The 21919-nt window shown below is 34.9% G+C and overlaps 1 protein-coding gene and 1 long non-coding RNA gene across 2 annotated transcripts; one reads left to right on the plus strand and one right to left on the minus strand.

Moving 5' to 3' along the window:
• Nucleotides 1–4306: 4306 nt before the first annotated feature.
• On the plus strand, nucleotides 4307–9416 carry LOC131298537 (uncharacterized). Its single transcript, XM_058324020.1, has 3 exons — nucleotides 4307–4318; nucleotides 6346–6823; nucleotides 8832–9416. Exons 1-3 carry the CDS (start codon nucleotides 4307–4309, stop codon nucleotides 8912–8914), a joined length of 573 nt encoding a protein of 190 aa, XP_058180003.1. The 3' UTR covers nucleotides 8915–9416.
• Nucleotides 9417–11242: 1826 nt separating this feature from the next.
• Nucleotides 11243–12987, minus strand: LOC131336554 (uncharacterized). The gene is made up of 3 exons (XR_009202867.1): nucleotides 12463–12987; nucleotides 11629–11950; nucleotides 11243–11526 (listed from the first exon to the last, which is right to left on the minus strand). It is a non-coding gene; the product is annotated as an uncharacterized LOC131336554 (long non-coding RNA).
• Nucleotides 12988–21919: the final 8932 nt, after the last annotated feature.

The raw sequence follows: 21919 nt of genomic DNA on the forward strand, positions 1-21919 counted from the left end.
GAACACAACTATTGTATTTATGGAGACTCTTTACACAGCTTATAGCTGGTGCACTTGCTCTCAACATAGAAACAGAAGATGCACCGTGCACGCATTAAATTCTGTGGATACATGTAATACCACTAAAGGAGAAGATAACTCATAACTCATCAACATTTTTCGAAATTTATTTTGTTTCTCTCCACCAACGTGGAGCCCAAAGACTTCAAGGTTGGTACTTTTGCCAACCATAAACGTCTAGATCTAGTTCCTCTAGGAGCATATCCTTGGGACCTTGCAAATTCAAATGGAACACGAGATTATGAGCTTCACCACTTGATTATGAGCTTCACCACTTATTTATAACATAAATGAATCTCACACAGAGAATTTTGCACATATCTTGCATATATATTTTTGTGGGGCTCATATCGGAGTTCCACAAAATAATCCGAATCGCTCATTTTTTTAAAAATATTTTTTGGAGGATTCTTGTAAAAAATCAGCTCCTACGAATATTAGTAAGGTCTTTCTCAGAAATCGTAAGGCGAATTATTCTATTTTGCCCTAGGAATTATGAGAAAGCCCTTACCGATATCCATTGGAGTTGATTTTTTACAGAAACCCTCCAAAAAATATTTTAAAAAAGATGAGCGATTCGAATTATTTTGTGAAACTCCGATATGAATCCCACAAAAATGTATATGCAAGATATGTGTAAAATTATCTGTTTGGACAGTTGTATTTATAATTAGTTCCAATTTGATCAGGTCAAACTATATATAGATTCAAAATAAAAAAAGTGAATATTGTACCTTTGTTTAAAAAAAAACCTGTACTTAATAACAAGAGTGCGGATCAAAAAAAATAAATAAATAACAAGAGTGACGTGGTGATGGTGACTGATGGATATTTCGTTGAAAAGACAAATTTTAACATTCAACAACCTATGGGAATGTACTCCATATAACTTGGTCTAAACTTGAGGTACTTGTTGTGCCTCAAGGTGCAAAAGCTCTCTTGTGCTCTTAAAATAAAATTATTCTGAGTTTAAAAAAGTGATCCGAGCCATTCATTTTATAAAGTTTGTTGAGAACTCTAACTATGTCAAAAATCACAATAATCTGATAATGATTTAGTATCTCATCAAAAAGTATTTACGTTTATGAAAATGGGTTCAGCCACATTGAATAAAACCCATCAAGCTTTTTATTTTCAAAGATAAATGCATTTCAATTGGTAATTATTTCATATCTGATTAAGATGATTTATGACGTGATTAATGATCTCAATGAGTTTTACGAAATAAACGGTTTTGATTATTGAAGTATGCCCGATATGAGCCCACAAAAAGGTGAACTGCATTGTGCAGTCCCTGAGAAGCCATCTCCTTTTTCTATTTTAGGCCTGGTCCTTGCCGTGAACGAGAAGTATGTTGTACAGTACTAGTATATAGGAACAATAATTCTAGTGCCACACCCATTTTCAGACCCAAACACATATTCACACTCACATGAGTGGTGGGCCCCATACACACACTAAAGTGTGTAGTGTTTGTGGGACTCAACACTCATGTGAGTGGTGGGTGTGTGTTTGGGTGTGAAAATGGGTATGGTACTAGCACCACTCATATATGAATTTCCAGAAGAAGGAATGTGCGTGGAGAATAAATTTTATCCATGGCCGGTGTAAAACCTCATTTTTCTACCACCGCTTATTATGGGCCCCACCGAGTGTTTATTCTTGTAATCTGAATCGTTCATATTTTAAGACATGTAGTATAGTATTATCATGCAAAAATCAGCTTGATCGGAAGTCAATAGATATATATGATTTATAAAATGGACGATCTGATTTCTGTCAATAATAATAAAAATAAACTGTCCATTTTACAAAATAAAATTCAATTTTTGATACTTCTATCGATGTCCGATCAAGTTTATTTTTTGCGTAGATACACTACTATGTAGGGTTTACAAGATAAATGGCTCAGATCAACAATAAATATACGGTAAGATCGAAAAAGGTGATGGTGAAAAAAGGAGATTTTCTACCGCCAATATAAAGAATTTAATCTCTTGTGGCAAATGTTATCCTTTTCCCTCTTCTTGCACAAAAATGTTTGTAGGAGAGTTTTAACCAGTAAACATCACAACCAGAAAATCATCACTTCCAAAGAAGATAACCATCTTTTCAACTTATAGAGTCCGTTTGGGAGTCTACTCGATCATTTTTGTATTTTGTATTATGAGTTATTTGATTTTGAATTATAGCCAGAATTTATTACGAATTTGGTAGAGTGTTTAGGAGATATGTGCAGAATAGATTTGGCAGCAGAGTTAGTGTTTAGAAGAATTAATGGTGCTCAAAATAGATTATGAATTAATTTTTTACCATGTTGCCTTTAAAGTAAAATAAACGCTAGGGCACAAATGCAACATATGAGGATAATTTAGGATTTATGGTAAAACGTAGGGGTAATTAAGTCTTTTCATCCATCTCAAAAAATAATACTATCCAAAATGAGAATGAAAAAGCTCATTCAAAGTTGATTAGCAAATTGTGCCTCTAAAGTGAAATTTTGAGAGTGCATTGTAAGATAATGCGTTACAATTATCCTCCTCGATCCCAAACAAAGAAAATGCCACAAAATGCACAATGAGAATGTATAATTCAGCTGTTTGGTCGTAATCACCACTTTCCATGTATACTAGGTAATAATAAGTTGGGCACTTGCATAAGACCTAGTATACATATCATTGTAACAAACCTAGAGTTTGGATCTACGAGTTTTCAAGATAAATAAATGAATAAGAAACCATATTTATTTATTTTCTCCAATTTTGAGGAACAAAACCCCAGAAAAATGAATTCTAGGAGAAAAGGTTATTCATTTTCTTAACAAAATTCACAAAAGCGAAAATTATTTCTATCTTCTTTTTTTTTTTTCTTCAGCTTAGCATAATCTAGATCTAAAGCAAAATCCAAGGTAGATCTAAGGCAAAGCCCAAGAAAAGTACTCTAAATATGCCTCTTTTTAAAATGTCTACTATGAATAGTTGTGTAATTTATGAATTAAAAAGATAAAATTTCTTTTGCATACTTGATCAAAATTTTCTCACAACTTAAGGACCTAACTCAGGTATTTAATTTGATGGAAAAAATGAACAAGTAATCAAAACGTTGGTACCAACCAGTTCAGAGTTGGGGGGCTGCTATGCCTTGAGGGACAGCAGCCTATAGTCTTGGGAAAAAACGATATCGTCCAGAGCCCGGAAACTTGATCCGAAACGTTCACTTGAAAGATCTCAGCGCTTACTATGGCCCTGTAAAAAATTAAGTCAATCGAACATCGATAACTTAGTGAACAAATCATCTGCTTTAAGTGCTGTTAGCAATGTCTAAAATATTTGGCCAAAAATTCAGTCAAAAAAGTGATTTGTTCACAAAGTTATCAATGTTTGATCGACTTGATTTTTTGCAAGGCCATCGTACTTGATGAGATCTTTCAAGAGAACGTTTCAGATCAAGTTTCCGGGCTCAGAACGATATTGTTTTGCCCCGGGACAGCAGGCTGCTGTCCCTCAAGGCACAGCAGCCCCCCTAAGTCCAACCAGTTCAAAGGGAAAAATCAAAACGTTGATCGGGGAAAACCGTGTTGTGTTTCTTGAGAGTAAACATCACATCAACAAAATCACTTTCGAATAAAAAGAAGAGTAAAGAAGTTGCAAAGAAGATAACCATCTTATCAACTTGAGGTGGTTTTTCCCCCATATTTTTTTTTTTGTCTATTATTAAAGACTTTAAACAAGTTTTTTCTGTTAAATGGACTTTTAGTTTACATATGTGAGAAAAATAATCTAACTCCGCCTGATTCGTGCTTAGAGCTTTATCTTTCTTTTCAAGTCGGTCCCAAGTCCGTATAAAATGAGGAAGGTTATGCGTTAGGTAGCTAGCTGACAGTCAGCACGTAAAAAGTCCGTCAGATCTTTATGACATGAATTCAAATAGAGGAAACAGATTCATGTAGTGGATCCCAAGTGATTGAGACATAAGGTTCGGTTCGGTTTGGTTTGGTTGTGTGAGAAAAATAACATAAATTCTAATGGTACAGCAAATCCCGTACAGCAGTCGCGCATAGATCCATTTTGCGTCCGTCTCGGGTCTCACAAATATGATCGGAGCCGCTCATTTTGTTCAATATATATCGTTTAGGGTCCCTACAAAATTTCATCTCAATCCGATATCGGTAAAGACGTTTACGAATCATACAACTTTGCTTCAGAATTTGGCCTGAATTTCTAAAGCAAAGTTGGATGATTCGTAAATGCCTTTACCGGTATCAAATTGAGATGATTTTTTATAGAAACCCTAAACAATATATTAAGAACAAAATGAGCAGCTCCGATCATCTTTGTGAGATCTTAGATGGGCACAAAATGAATCTATACGTGGCTGCTATAAGTGGGTTGCTGTACCTGTAGCACAACTGGAAAAATAATCTGTCTCGAAATTATATTTTTGTAGGTTTTAGCCCGTTTAGTTTGTTTAGCCAATAAGAGGAACCCAACCTTAATCACCAATCTCCATATAGGCAAAAATAATTTGGGCAGTTGCATAAATATCATAACAACAGACCTAGAGTTTGGATCTATTAGTTGTCAACAAAAATAAACGAATAAGAAAGCATATTAATTTACTTTCTTCAATTTTCAAGAATAAAACCTGAGAAAATGATTTCTAGGAAAAGGGTTTTTCAGTTTTTTCATAACAAAATAAAAATGAAAAAATTATGTCTATCTTTCGTTTTTTTTCCCCCTTCGGCTTAACATAATCTAGATCTAGGCGAAGCCAAAGAAAAGTACTCACTTATCCCTTTCTAAATTCTAAGTGTCTATCCAGAAAATAGTTTGTAATTTTCACATAAAATTACAGTATTTTATGCATAATTTTGTTAAGTTTTTTTTCCCTCCAAAGCAAACATTGAGATCTTTCATTCAACACAATTTTTTTCAAAATTATACACTGAAGTCCTTTATTTTCTATTAAAAATTACACGACATTTTTAAGAGGAAACTTGAAATGGGATAAATAGAGTATTTTTTATTCCAGCCCTATGAGAAAATCATTTATATCTTTCAATTCGTAATATTTTTTTATAAGCAATATGGATCATGTTTGATAGACTTCAATAGTTTTATCAAACAAAGTTTCAAAAATCACATAAAATCTCATGAATTGAAAGATATACAAAATTTAAAAACGGGACAGAGGATATCCATTAAGCTATCGGAAAACAATTGACATTTTAGTTTTGCTTACCACCAAATTAAGCTAAAACAAAACAAAAAAAAATCTTGCATTATTAGATTCAAAATTCAAAAAGAATTTTTTTAAAAATTCCCCCTAAATTCTTCCTACTTCTAACATTTCTCTTTCTATCTCTCTCCACTTATTACCCCTGCTATTTTTCAAAAAAAAATTTAAACTCCAATCCAAACAAAGCATAAATTTTGTTACTCCCTCCGTCCCTAAATAAGTGTCTGGCGCGCAAACCCAGGCTTTTAAAAAAATGCATTTATTTTGTTAAAAAAATTAATTTTTTTCATAAATGAATAGATAGCAATGAGTTCTATTAGATTGTGAAAAAAAATTAAATTTTTTAACAAAAAATATACATTTTTTGTAAGGCTTAAGTTTGCGCACCGAACACTTATTTAGGGACGGAAGGAGTAGCTAATAAGAAGTTACCAATTCTTAATTATTTAAAGAGAAATGGAATCCACGTCATTAAATTACCCAAGTAAATGAAAACAAACACAACAATGATACAGCCATCGCATGCTGTGTGGGGCTCGATATCCACATGAATGATCTGAGCCGTTCAATAATTTAAAAAAAAAATTGAATGAATTTGTGAAAAATTAACTCAATATGATATATATAGGTATTCAATCCAATCTTCTCATTCTTGAAAATTGTAAAAATTCATTTTTTTCAATTTAAAAAAAAAGATTGAATCAAACACTTATACGATAATTTTTTGAAAAATTTACTCAATTTTTTTAAAAATTATTAAACAACTCAAATTATCTGTGCGAAAAATAAAATGGGGCTCCACACAGTATGCAGTGGCCTTTTGTGCGGTGACTCTAGACTTACCTAGTTCGAGGGGAAAAAAAACAAAAAAGGTAAGGACAGGTCATGATGACTCGGACCAACCAATTGCTTCCATTTGCTTCGTTGGCTGGGCCCACACCCCCAAGACCCCACCTACCACTTTTTTTTGATATTTTCTCGCCTCCCTTTATACGGAGTAGTATACAATAACCTCTCTCCACAACGAAACAACAAATCCCACCCTAGAAAAGTTGGAAAACAACCAAAAAAAAACCCCAAGCCATAGAGCCTCCCCAGCCGACCACCGGGGTCCGCCGCCCTCCGCCCTCCCCCTCCTCGGGGGTCGCGGAGGAACGCGTCCCCACCGCCCTTCCACGGCCGCCGCTGCTCATCAAGCACAAGTCGTGGTCCCCGGACGCCTACCGCGACGAGGCGTGGACGAGGCAGAAGGAGAACCACGACCGCCGCGGACGGCGGAGCAAGAGCGTGACGGACGAGGACCTCGTCGAGCTGAGGGCGTGCATCGAGCTTGGATTCGGGTTCGACTCGCCGGATACGGATCACGGGCTGTCGGATACCTTGCCCGCTTTGGGACTCTACTACGCCGTTAACAAGCAGTACTACGACACCGTTTCGAAGTCTTCGTCTTCTTTGGGTTCATTGACGTCGTCGGAGTGCGACTCACCGTGTTCCATGGGTAGCCCCCACACAATATTCGGCCCAGGTAATTTCCTCTTTCCAGTTCAAACGTTTGGTCTATCCAAAAAATCCGTAATGGTATAGGCTCCGTTTGTTTTAATTTAATGTAAAATGTTTTTCCAAAAAATAAACTTTAAAATTTTATTTTTTGGTGTTTAATTGACGAAAAAAAAAAGATTTTTCAAAACAATGATAGATCATAGATTCTGAAATATTTTCCGTATTAATCACACTCTCTCCTCCTCTCTCAGTTTGGATATAATATAATTTAGATATAATATAATTTAGGAGAAGAAAGGAATAGAATACGCGATTTTAAAAAATGTCAGGACCATCAAGAATGAAATGCAAAAATGACTTATGGCCAAGATTAGAGAAAAATATTTTCACCCCGTTGATATAAAATGTTTTATTTGGAAATATTTCCCCCTCTTTTTTCTTGCCAAACAACAAAAAAATGGGTAAAACATTTTATTTCAAAATATTTCATGTCCAAACAAACGGAGCCATAATGAAAATAAATTAAGTGAAATAAATTAAGTGATCTTTATTTTAAAACACCCACGGCTGCCACTGAATTTTCTTTGTTTCGGTGATCAATAGAAAAAATCATTTACATCGTGAATGAATTCCAAAGTAGTATTAATTTAGAACACTACGGGAGAGTCTACGAGATAGTTTAACCCAACAATTTGATCAATACAAATAAACCCATGAAAGGAACAAAAAACAAAAGAAAAGCCCACTATGCGGAAAGAACACTCACATGCAGATTAGGATATTCGATCTTGACTTTCTAGGGAGATGCAAGAGTTCTAACCAACTAAGGTTTCAGCACTTGACTTTCTAGGGAGATGCAAGAGTTCTAACCAACTAAGGTTGCTGCTGAAAATTTGAAGGACTAAAGTCGTATATAATTTTAATTGAAAGCATACGGACAAGATTTGATTTGGAATTTTAAAGTAAAATAAAACACTCATTAAAGATTACTACTCCGTATAATCTTGAAAATATCACTGTCACATCTGTGGTTTATTCGTATCAAACTTTGCCTTGGTATCTTTTTTTTTTATGATTCTTTATTTGGAAGTATTCAACTGTTACATTATTAACCCATATGGTTAGCTTAAGGCGAGCGTCCACTAAGAATATAAGGAAAAAAAAAAAAAAACGTTTGAGAAAATTTGTTTTGGGGTTTTTCTTCGTGTTAGTAAAAGCTTGTGTGAAATAGCTGTAAAAGGCGACTCTAGTTGACGATGTGGCCACACGTGTGTAGGATCGTTTTAAAACTGGTAAATTATTTTGGATACCTTTAGCCTAATTCCATTTGTCAATATTTTTATTTTTTTCTTTTTTATCTGCCATTAATTTTCGTGTCTGATCCAAGCAAAATTCAGTCATTCCAAATGATGTGGTCTGTGATGAACCAGTAATTGCTTCGCTTGTAATTTCAGAAATATATCCGCTCAATTTTTTCCTTCAAAATGTTTATTCATGAATCAGTTTTTAATTTTCAAAAAGTACAACTTTCACATGATTTGGGAGGTTCACTTTCTCGACAAAAATTGCATCAGGTGCATTTGGTAACATTTTCAGTTTTTTATTTTAAGAAACTAGAAGTAGAAACAAATTTATGTTTTCATAAAAACAAAAACAAGAAACATGTCTGGTAATATTTGTGTTTTTAAAAAAAAAAAAAACTCGGAAAAACATATTTTTGTAGTTTCCATAGTTTAAAAAAACTCCATAAAAATTTATGAAAAACAAAGAAGTAGAAACTTGTTACTACCAAACAAGTTTTCTTCATTAGTTTTCAAAAAAGTAAAACCAAAAATTGAAAACAGGAAGGTTACCAAACGGCCCGTAGTGATTATGGAATTGTTTCTAGTTTTATGTAATTCTTGTATTTTCTTACCAATTAAAAAATAAATATTTTATTTTATTTTTTGATGGACAATAAAATTTTTATTTCGCTCCCTGCTTTGGATTATTTTCACATTGTCTCATCTATACGTTTCTTTTTCGGGGTGCAGGTGAAAATCCACAGACGATGAAGACGAGGTTGAGACAATGGGCACAGGTGGTGGCTTGTTCGTTGCGCCAATCTCCTCGCTGACTCTCTCTCTCTCTCTCTCTCTCTCTCTCATATGCATATATCTATCTCCATCTTTTCTAGCACTTGTTAGAGAGTATCTAATGGAGTAATACAGATAGGAGAAATGGGTTGTTGGATGAAAGCAAGCTCTGTAGTACCAAAAGGAACCAAACGCCAACCGACTTCGTTGATGCGAATATTATCATGTGGGTGGTTGAGTAATGAGTACCTCAGCATATTTTTTAATTTAAAAAGGGAAAGAAAAGTCTGGTAGTGGTGTGAGAATAGGCATTTTTTTAATTTATTTTTGATTGTTTCTTCGTTTGTTCTCTTATGAGAGATGATGATACTACGTACTGTGATTCTATCTTTTTACTCGGTTTGGGACTTTTTTTAGGTAGGAGTAGTAGATTCCAGGTATGAACTCTTGTGAAAAATCAGAAGTCTTTAGCTATTCTGTTTCTTTCCTTTCCTTTCCTCAAGAAATGCGTTCAGATTGATTTATTCTGTGGGGATGGAGTCACATGGAATTTTAGATTGAATTTTAGCTCCGAAATCATCCTTGGGCTGTTGTTGGAAATGTATACAAGCAATAGTCACTTCCGGGTTGGTGTCATGTCCAGTTACATTTTGGTAGGGTTCCGATGATAGGTCCCCATAACATAGTGATGAACAAATATTTCCTCCAAATCGGGTCAGCTATGATGCAAATTTGGACATTCCAGAGTAAATGGGTTCCTTTGTCGTTACGCCCGAGGAGGTCAACTACCCTGGTTGACCCGCCAAACTTTTCACTCAGAACAAATTTAACCATTGCCCAGTAAGTTGGGGTTTTGTTCTTTTTTACTTTTTTTTTTTTTTTGGGTATAGAGTTTTAAGAATTAGTATGTGGCCTTGTTCTCCTAAGAGAACTTGGGGATATTTGAATTTTGTTTTTATTCAAAAAAATTCGCATTTTTTAATTTTGCGTCAAATTTTAGTGGATTACGGATTCGGCTTGATTAGAAGAATCAGAAAACTAAAAAATAAAAATAAAAATAACTTTTACCATTTTTGAAAATATCTAAGATAAAGTCCAAAAAGCAGATTCGTCTCGACGAGATAAAATAATAATTCATAAAAATTTAGCACAAAACTATTAAATGCAAAAAAAATTGAATAAAGACAAAACTCAAAAAGTCCTAAAAATTCCTTCGAGGAACACGGCCAGATTCTACAAAATCAATTGTTTGTAACTTTTGTGACTTGAAAGAACGTCTAGTTCTATTCTAAAATCCTTGGGACGTGTATTCAAAATCTTTAAATTTCCTTGTCTACATATTTGCATAAGAGCATCCGTATCAGGTTTTTTAAATTTTGGACCAAATTACATCTTAAAAACACGCTTTATTACTTTATCTACCGATTTTTAAAATGTCTACTGAAAGAATACGAGAGTCTTTAACTGAAAGAGTACCTTTGAAAGATTGTAAAACTCTGTCCAAACTACACTCTTAGAGTAGCAGCCCGCAATGGATACCTCTGAGAGCATGGGAACATTCTTAAAAGGATGGTCTAGATGTGGACCAAAAGTATTTAAATGATACCAAATTCGTAGCTGAAATCTCCACATTTCGCAAATTAAGACAGAAGCTAAGCTCCAAATACTTCATTTTGGACCAGCTATTATTTCGTTAACCAAAAAGGTGAATACGACGCAAATATATAATTCTTCAATCAACGGATAATCAAATAACAAATGAGTAAGAATGTCTTCTCTCAAATCCATCGATTTCAATCGTTGGGCAATCAAGGTATCTAGACTTGAAAAAACACCAAGAAGGCTCGATGGAAAAGTACTGCATGAAAATGATCCTTTCAGTTATTGGTGACTTTTCATTTTTTGTATCATGCTTGACGTTGTCATTGAACCGTCAAAATCCAGGCCAGTTATTTACAACACATGTATAGAAGGAAAAACCAATAAACGACTCGAAAACAATTGTCTGCATCAAGCTATAACTTGGCGCGTGTTACACTTGCTTGGAAGAAGATAAAATGCTTCATAAACACTGAATTTCTATTACAACTCTGGTTTCACAGGCTCATTTCCAAAACAACAGAACAAGTTATGAACATCAGCACACTAATCTAAAGACACATAGCAGAAGGTATAAGAAAGTGGCCATTTAAGCGTTTCTTTTTAGAACTATATTTGATAGAAGAAACAAGAGAGAGGAATTTTAACCGTTTATGTACAGTAATCTATCGAGGCAACAGCTAGATGTAAGTTCTGAAAACTGTGTTCTGCTCTTGAACAAAGGAAGTCCGGAAACTTAACGATGTTGTTGCGCATGTGTGTGTTGGGGGTGGGAGGGGGGGCTAGGAAGATCAGAGAATAGCAGTTTTTCCATCAAAAGTAGTTTACGAGAATGAAAACTGTCACACAATACCAAACAAGGAGTTACCTCATGCCCCTATTGTCTACCATTTGCTATTTTGACTTGAAAATTTTAAAGATTGATGTTTTCCAACCGAACAATTTTCATCAATCCCCGTGATAACTTGAGAAGTCTCCAGAAAGGGAGGATTTGTATGCAACATACCTTGCCAATAAGTGCAGGGCCAATAATTGAGTTCACATTATCAACAGCCTACAGGTGCGCAAAGGAGGGTAAAATAGTATCAGTATAGGGTGTGAGTGCGAGGGCAAGAATTGTAAAAGTACAAGCATGAACTGGAAAGTAGAAACTAACCTTTGACACACCCTTCCCAAGGTAGTGTGAGCCTCCATCTCTTAATTCAAGGGCTTCATAGACTCCTGGATATAAGCTTGAGGTTATGAATTAAATGAGCATGTGTCTGTTATGTAAACTCCGCACAAAAATTCATGCAACTGTCCCTACTATAGTCCACCAAAGAGCAGTCTACGCTTAAAATGATGAAAAGTATCTTGTGTCTTAATTGATTCAGAAAAACAAGAGTACATCGAGCTTTGGAGGCATTTTCAGACATTTTACGTAGAGCCTGGCTCATAAGACGAGCTTGCAAACCCATCTGCTGCATTCCAATTTCTCCCTATGCACAACAGATACAAGGATGTGTTAGGCATTGTTACTCTCGTCTATCTCTCTACACTGAAAATATCAATGAATATTGAAAAATGCACCTAACTTCAACAGAACGCGCGACAGTGTGAACATGTAGATGATTTGGCAGTTAATCTCGCGACTAATGATGTAACTGTAAAACAAAACAGTGCAAGAGTGACGAGCTTTTAGAGCTCCGATTGGACACCGTTAAAAATTAGTCGAGGGCATCGCAAGACACTTTTCAACCCACGGTTGGGCCATGCATGTGGCAAGTCTTGATGAGTCGTGTTAACCAATTGATGGGTCCACCTAGTAAAGGGTGATCTGGAAAGTCAATACTTATTCTACCTAAAGACTGATGGTTGTTTATGTCCAAATTGGTTGGTAACTACAAAAAAAAAACTTGGATGTTAGAAAAAAGAGCCTCCTAATGATTCTGAAAAGCATTAGAATTTCTATAGTTTATATAACAATAAAGATAAACAATGCCATGGGTACCTAGGCCCAAAGCTTAATGCAGCATGACGATGATGTACTCTTCCTCTTTCTCTACAAAAAAAATCCTTTTGAACTTCTGGAGCTTGCCCTAGAGCAACTAGATGAAATCAGAATCCTTCTTCGTCATGTCCGCCTAAAACTTCAAAAGTCACAGGACCAAAAAAATCCTATTTAGTTAATGAATTTCATGTATTCTCTGAAACAATGAACTTATTCTCTTCGAAAATGACTTGACATATAGAAAATACTCAGCTTGTTTAATATAGAAAATACTAATATTCTTGCAATCTAGGAGTCAACAAGACATTGTAGCTTTCAGTTTACGATGATAATCTCCTCCACATAAAAAATAACCAGTGAAAGTATTTCTCAAACTTCAGTTTGGATCAGGCAGAAGTCCATGCAAGCTGCTAACAATATTCCTCTCTGTTATTGCATCCCCTAGTTTCTTAGTCACATTCAAATAATCCAACAATGTCAATGGAATCTAATAACAAAGCACAAGTGCACAAGTGCACAACAGCATTGATGCCGTCAATGTCAAGGTTTTGGAGCGATGCCTTGGCTCGTGTTTGTCAAAAGAACTTTAGAACTAGCCCGCTTTCCAAACCACACTTCTAGTCTTCTTTTTTTTTTTTTTTTTTGTTTCAAAGCTAAATCCTTTGGTTGATAGCCTATGCCGTGCGATTCAACCGTGTTTTTATTGAGATAAGTTAATTGGTTTAAGTTACGGGTGTTAGTAACTCCAACACCTTGCCGCTTATTTAATTTAGTAAAAACTAATTTCTAGTCTTTTTCATAAGTGTGTTTCTCCACCTTTCAAAGCAAAATCAAAAGTTGGCCGTCTTAAATACCGGAAACCCTTACATCTACAAATCCAAATCAAGCTATGCAAAGCTCCCTGTGGGTACGATCCCGGTCTTACCGGTTATTATGCTGACAACGATCTAGCCCTATGCTTGAGGTATTCAACCTATTTAGGAGGTTAGGTTGCGGCGAAACAATACCCTGTACGTAAAGTGAACTTTTAAGTAAAAAAATGTGTAACCTTAATGCCTGGTGAGGAATGACAATTATGACACTTAATTTACCTGGGCATCAACGAGCATAACTTTTTGGTAAGGCCCATGAGTCTTTGTCACTCTCGGATAACCCTTTTTCGATGACCATTGCCTCAGTTTTCCAGATCTTCGTATCTTCTGCTGCGTCTTTGCTGATGTAGTAGCACGAGAAAGGGCAATATAATTGACCATGTGAGAAGACTGGTTAATTGTTGGAGGTTTACTCCTATTGTATTTAACGTTTGTCCCTGTGACTTGTTTATGGTCATTGCAAAACATAATCGGATCAGAAATTGTCGCCTTGCAAACTCCACAGGATAGAGTTTTGGATCAGATGGTTGTAGTGATATACGTGGAATAAAGACGGTGTCTCCTAGCTCTATGTTCTCCAACAGCTATTTGAGTGATTATGACATTTCTTTCAAACTTTCGGCAAATTAATCTTTTTCAATTGCACATGCCTTTCGATGCATTAATATTTCTCAAACATCATAACTGAACAGTTTTCTTTCAAGATAAGCTGATGTGGTGGCAGTCCAGGCAAACTCACTAAATTCATAAAGTCAACATGCATATAATCCTTGGTCTATTGGATTTATTGTTTCGTCAACACTCAGAAATGTATACTTTTCTCCTGGAACCTGTCTATAAGTTCCTCGGTTATCTCATCAACAGAATCATTTTTGGGTGTTAGTATCGCACATTTTTGTCATTGACATTTCAATCAAGGGAGTGACTTCGGTGTCCCCGGTCATTTTAGGGACATCATAACTTTTGGCATAACAAACCATTATGAGTATAATCAAAATCCATTTTAAGCATAACAGAACCATAACAAAGCATAACCAAAACCACAGTAAGACATAACTTGTTTGTTATGCCTTAGTTGAGTTTGGTTATGCCTTGGTTGGTTTTTTGAATATTCCTTAGTTATGCCTTATTTGGGTTCTGTTATACTTATAATGGGTTTTAGTTATACTCATAATGGTAAAGTTATGCCAAAAATTACGGTGTCCCCAAAATGACTGAGGACACCACAGCATCATCCTTTCATCAATGGAGTATTGACTTAGATTTGGAAACACTAAGGTTATCAGCTGCTGGACAGGTGTTATACCTATTATGGGTTCAAGTATCATAGAAGCTGGAATCTGTATTTTACTTTCAGAGTTTTGGGGTTCCTCACCATTGCCTACTTGAAGGTGGTAGCTACAAAAAGATCGGTCTGTCTTAGCTTGCATATTTTCTTTTAGGGTATACTTTTTTAGACACGGCCATATGTAGGTTCTCACCAAGCTCGCTTCTATACAATCATGTTTGCTTCCTCTAGGTATAACTGATAGAACTTGGCGGAAATCTCCACCCTAGATGACTACTTTTACACCGAATAAAGTCATCTATTTCGGTTATGTCTCGCAACTTGTTATCCAGCCCTTCTATGCTTTCTTTTGGGCATGGATGCTTCATCCCATATGATCAAGGATGCAGTACTTTTAAGTAACTTTACTAACCCTGTTTGTGACGCAGCAGAATTCACGAGAGACTAGTTAGCGTACTAGTCCAAACGAGATAAACAACTCGTCGCAACGAGCAATTCTTGCGCACAAGAAATAAAGAGAAAATCTCTATAATATTATTGATTAAAAGCTTAAAAGTTTTAATAATTGAATAACTTACACTCTTATTTATACTAGTAGGAGTCCTAACAATAAGGTAATTACTTAAAACGGAGACCAAGCAAAACAATACTTGGAAACAAAGACTAACAAAATTAAAAGACTAATAGGAATATGCCTAAACAAGTGGCATTAAAAGGGGAATTCCTAAAACGAATAATTCCTAAAATAAAGTTTCCATAAAATTGAAATTTCCTAAATTTTTGTCCTACATCAGTTTGTTTGCTCACATTACAGCTCAACTTTCCTTCACCATTTATTGGTATTTTAAAATCTAGAATGTGCGGTTCTTCGGTCGATTTTTTGTCCAAACAGGATAAGATCATGAGCAAAGAAAGGCATTTGACCAAACGGATAATAACTTTCCTTCACAGAAAGGCATTTGACCAAACAGGATAAGATCATGAGCAAAGAACAAATGAGTAGGGGGTTGGAATTTCTACAAACGGATAATACCTTTCCTTGTTTCTTGGTTAGCTCTCTCGGGCTAATTCTGCAGTCGATTAGTGAGAGGCTGATTAAAAGTCAAGACAAAGTTTTGTATAGAATGACCTGGCACAGAAATTGATAGCACGTGGGTGTGAGTCAAACTAGAAATCGTCAGCAGTTAAAAAAAAAAAAAAAGAATTTATATTTTGCTTCCTTCCCGTCTGTCATGTCCAATTTAATGGAGCTTTTCGTAATAAGTTGTTTAATTAATGAGGAAAATAGTATTTTTTCTGTACATGAGATTAAAACGATTACTACATTGGAGACATATTTCCACCAACTTTCTATTTGTCTCCACCTCAGATTAAGGGGCCAAGAAATCACTCGTGATGGCTTGACCAATATTTACAACCCCCCAGTGTATATATAATATAATGTCATGGTCCCTAAATTAATTTACTACATTTTGTATTTTACAGAGTGTCTCTGACGAACTTGGGCGCACCTTGGACTAATTCCTATAAGCCCCTCCTACAGTCATTCCAATACGCTTAAGCGTGAGAGCGAGATGACCCCAAGAGTTTCTCGCAAGGAGAGTCGAACCTGAAATCTTAGCAGGAAACAAACCCATAAATTTCAGGCTAAGATCACTTGATCAACGTTATACTCTCTCCATCCCATTTTCATTGCCCATTTTTGAATTGCGTGTTATTTTTTAATTGCTTATATCTTTCAATCGATAATGTTTTTCGTATTTTTTGAAAACTTTTTATTATAGAATTAATCGAGATCTATCAAATAAGATTTATATTGCATACTTTTTAAGATCTACACTAAAAAATATAGGCAAAAGACATAAAAGAAACAGACTGAATAATAGACAATGAAAGTAGGACGGAATGAGTATATAATATAAAATCTTCCTGTCTCAGTGCAAAACAATTGTCCACACGTTCTCCACATGCAAGTGCCGTAAGCATCATTCAAAGCTTTGCTCAGCTCTCATTTCGGGGATTAATTAATTCACGGATATTCTCCACGCGGGAAATAGAATTTATCAATTTCTAGTCAGAAAATGAAATAGTTATTATAAAACTGTGACGATATTATTAATTTATTATTATTCGAAACAAAGATCAATCAAAGTGGATTTGGTTCTAGAAAAGGATGCCATCTTTATTTGACTGGAGATACTTCACATTGTCGACGCTGTGTCGCGAAGGGTTGCTTAATTCTTTGAAATTATCATGATGTGAGATTAATTTTGCAATCGTCTGGGTTTATCCGTCTCTCGATCTATCCTTGTTGAAATAATCTATATCAATATATGTTATGCATAGAATACTTCAAAAATTATTTAAGAACATTAGTAACATATATTAAAATTTGCAATATTATCAAGGAAATGATAAGTAGCGCAGTGGTAGGTTTGAGCAACAACAAAGTTGAAATTTTGCTCTTGTTCTTTTAATCTTTGTAATTTTGCGGAGGTTAATAAAATTTCTTTTGCCGATAAATAAATAAAAAAAACAAAGTGGAAATAACTTTTCTAGATTGGTCGTTTTGGGTGACGAAAAAAATTCATCGCCAAACATTTCATTCGGCGATGGAAAAAAAATTCGTCACCGAACAATGTGTATATTTGACGATGAAAAATAACTATCATCCCTTTGGCATTGAACAAAAGACGATGAATTTGGACGACAAAATTTTCCGTCGCCAAAAGCTTTAGCGACGAATTTTGCATTTTTGGAGATGAATTGTATTCGTTATCAAAGACCGAATTTGTTGTAGTGAGTATTTAACGAACTTTACAAGCTATATAAATAGGTCAAATCAAAATGATGAAATTTCGTTGGACACAAGAAGACACTTCCCCCTAGTGTATTAGCGTACTATTGGGACGCATTGCATGTCCTCACTCGTACCGCCAACAAAAATTGACTAATCCCCACACCGGCCATTTTGCCATGAAATTCAATACAGTGACTGTTCATGTTGTTGTCGGCTGGACTTTTAAGTCTCGTTTGGTAATTTTAACTTCCCAAACAATTAAGGCTAGATTTGAAGTGAAGCAATTCGGACTTGACTTTTCCCGAGCCGTTCATTACCGAGATGAGATTTAAATCGTTAAATTGCCAAACGGACGGCTCAAATGGTGCAGAACATCATTACATGTTCCGACTTTCTGCGTGAAATATGCTTTCAATTTGTATTGGGTAAGTTAATTTTGCTTATCAACACGACAATGAAAGGGACAACTTTACTGTATGTGGATGTGAAATCATTGAGTGAAGTGGAGTGGCAGTTTATTTTTGAAATTATTAAACTTTATTTTACGATTTTATCGCATGTCTACCCATATTTTTTTTTCTAATAAATAAATTATAAGCATCTCGAATGCCATAGATATATAAGATCCGTTGCTCATTTTTACTTTTTATAAATTTATAAACGCAGTTTTGTGCCTTCAACTGGCTAGGTCATTTTACTCTAGTGATTAACGACTAGGCAAAGATAAAGCCAATAGAAAAATGCCACGTATTAACCCAACAATTGGAAGAAACAAAACTTTATACTCCTATTACTACGGGAGATGCTACGTATTTTGCCCTTTTTTTCAATTTGTCAGGGGTACGCTGAGGTAGCGTTGGGAGACAAAGAGAATTTTGTCTACCAATGCAAAAAAAATGTTACTTACTACACTACATCACCAGCCACGCGACGGACTTGTTGAGTTGATTTCAATGAATATAACAACAAACACATGTAGAAATTTAAATTTCACATATAAACTCGGAGGGGAAGCAAAATAAAAGTTGGCTTAACAAAGGAAAACTATAGAGCATAAGCCAGATAGAAAGTGTGTAGTTGTTTTTTTTTGTTGCTTTCGCATCTCCATTGATTACAATTCATTCATTAAATAAAAATGAGATCTAAAAATCTTTCGGCAACAAAGACCCACACGTAAAGAAAAAGGAAAACCACTGAAAAGTTATGGAAATAGTGACTGACGTCCATCGCATAGATTGCGAATGAATTTTCCTTATTCGCATATTTTCCACACAATTGTACGGTTTGATTGTCCATTTTCTAGAAGAATCTTGACTACATATATTTGCTTTAAACATAGTCAAACAACGAAAATGCTGAGAAAGTCTGCAGCCACCAAACCCAAAATATGGTGGCCGGCGACCATATGCCGTCAGGGTCCACTTCGAATCCTGTACAAATGATCCGAATCGTTTAATAATTTGAGAAAAAAAAAATCCTAGTTGGCTTCGCAAAAAATTAGCTCGATCCGATATGTGTCGGTGCTCGGATCAAGCTTTTCATTTTTGGACAATCGGAAAACCCATCTTTCCTTTTTTTTCTAATTTTCCAAAGATGAGAAGCTTGATCCGAGCACCTACACATATCGGATCGAGCTAATTTTTACCAAAGCCACTCGATTTTAAAAAAAATATTTATTGAACGGTTTGGATCATCCGTGTGGGGCCTTCTGTGAACCCCAATCAGCGTGTGGTGGCCCGCCATCGCATTTCACCTTTGGTGCCTGTATTGCTTCTCAAAAATGCTAGGGGCACTGAAGAAATGGGTACCAAAAACGTACAGCGGCATGTAGGATTTACTTTAGGGAAAAAAACTGAAATAGTCGCTGTAATTAAGTATTTGTGTCAATTTGGTCTTTATAGTTGTAATTGGCTCAATTTACACTCTGTACTTTTTATTTTGTTTCAATTTGGTCCAATTACTAACTTCCGTTAGTCCGCCGTTAGTCTTTTAAACAACAAAATCATATGGTCCCCTTTTTTGGGATTAAAATAGACTCGTTCAGCTAAATAAACCAACTGGCTTATTTTTTTATCCTTATTGAATTTTTTTTTCGTATTTGTTAGTTTTTCGTCAATTTTTTTGGGATTATTGCATTGTCATGACGAGAGAAATCTAAAAAGTAAAAAATTATGATCAAAATTCAATTTTTTTTGAATAAAGACCAAAAAATTGGCTTATTGACTTATTTTTGTCTTTATTCAAAAAAATTAGGTTTCGATAGTAATTTTTTACTTTTTAGATTCCTCTCGTTATGATGATGCAATAATTTTCAAAAAAAATGATGAAAAACTAGCAAATACGAAAAAAATTTGAATAAGGACAAAAATTAGCTTAAGAGGGTTACTCACTCCCCTCTTGCCCTAATATACCTCTGAACCAAAACACAGCTCATTCTTCCATTCTCCATTGATAATGAGGCACTTGAGAAGAAATTTGGTTATAATTTTCTACAAAAAGTTGCCATCGAATTCTGCATTTTCATGATCAGCCATGAGGCATCATAACCACTGATATTGTCTACATGTTCAACTTGTGGACAAATACCGAGATACCTTATTTTTCTGCATAGTACTGAAAATGCACATAGAACCATGTCCAAAAGTCACAACATGATATAGATCCAAAAGTCACAACATGATAAATAACCATGTCCAAAAGTCAGAATATTATATAAACTCAGTTCCAAATTTACCATGTCATAACTTAATACATAGAAATAACAAACCACTCAACTAGGTTACAATAAACTTAACTTAACAGCCCAAGTGGTTACAAAAAATAGTACCCTGTCATTCCATTCATTTTCCTACACTTGGCCTATGCACTGATTCCTGACTAGGAATGTTGAAAAATAAATCTAAGTCAATTTTTTCGTCTTTATTAAAAAAAATTGAATTTCGATAATAATTTTTTACTTTTTAGATTCTTCTCGTCATGATGATGCAATAACCCCCAAAAAATTGACGAAAAACTAACAAATACGAAAAAAAATTTGAATAAGGACAAAAAATAAGAAAGTTGACTTATTTAGCCGAACGGGTCTGTTTTAACCCCAAAAAAGGGGGCCATATGATTTTGCAATTTAAAGGACTAACGGCGGACTAACGGAAGTTAGTAATTGGACCGAATTGAAACAAAATGGAAAGTATAGAGTGTAAATTGAGCAAATTATAATTACATGGACCAAATTGACACGAACACTTAACTACGAGGACTATTACAGTTTTTTTTCCCTTTACTTTACTATTGGGTCCCACACAAATAATTCTTCTCGTACATTAATTTTAAGATAATTTTTTAAGTATAGTCCTATAGAAAATTAGCTCAATTGGATATGTTTAAGTTGTTGATCAAATCTTCCAAGTTTGATTAAGGATTTAGGATCCTAAATTCTGAATGAAAAATTTGAAGATTGGATCAACAACTTATACATAACCAATTTGAGTTGATTTGTTTGTAGGGCCACTCGTAATTTTTTTTAAACATTAATGAACAATTTGGCTTATTTGTGTACCCATAGTTGGACTCTCAAGATAATATATTAGCAAAATTGTCAAACTGTCTAGAAGTTCGGAAAATTAAATTCCCATTGTTTTTATTTTTTACCTACCAAAAAATGTAGATATTATATATAAGAAAACAGTACAATAAAAACAGACACTACTGGTCCGAAAATACAGAAACAACAAACAAATAAAACAAAACAAAAAAATCGCCTGGAGCCAGGATGCCAAAGTCGAACCCGTAGATCACACTTGTGAAGGAGGGTTGGAGTGACCAAGGATGTAGTGACCAGGTATAGACACAGAGAAAACTCTCCTAAATAGACCCGCCGCACCAACTTAAGTCCCATTGTTGGAACTTGGAATTAACTGTCTGCACTTATTGGTTTAGTAGTACAGTAATTGAATAATTAATGCTAATTATTAGTAGAAATACAAGTTAAGTTACACTTTGTTTGGTTTCGGTTTTGAGGAAGATTTTTTGGCTAATGAGAAGATAGAGATAGAGAAAAATGAGAATAACAATTAAAAGGAAAGCTTATTGAAAATAGTATGCAAAGAGAAGAGTTGAATCTAGAGGCCCTAAACCGAACACAGTCGTCGACCAACAATTACTGTATTTCACAAGCCTGTTGTGGATACAGGATACTCTATGGTGCAAGGACCACTACCTCGGTCCTTAATTTGGATGCTACACTCTTTGTATTTTCTATTTCCTGTCACTTGTTGTCTTTTAGGTTGATTACTTAATTATCACCCTTGTAGTCTTTTTTGGCTCGAGTGGCATATGATTGTCGGGTGGATTGGGTGTCAACTTTGTTAGATGTTTTCCTCCCGTTGTGATGTCGTTTTTCTCTTGCTCCTTTTAATCATTGTATCCATTACATGTAATTAATAAACAAGGTGGCAGCCAGCGGAGAAAAACAAAAAAAAAGATGATCATCCATATATT

The sequence above is a fragment of the Rhododendron vialii genome, chromosome 8a (assembly GCF_030253575.1).
Source record: "Rhododendron vialii isolate Sample 1 chromosome 8a, ASM3025357v1".
Classification (NCBI taxonomy): Eukaryota; Viridiplantae; Streptophyta; class Magnoliopsida; order Ericales; family Ericaceae; genus Rhododendron; species Rhododendron vialii.

Coding starts and splice junctions, on each gene's coding strand:
- LOC131298537 (XM_058324020.1), top strand. Junction 6,824..8,831: donor CCACACAATATTCGGCCCAG/GTAATTTCCTCT, acceptor TTCGGGGTGCAG/GTGAAAATCCACAGACGATG.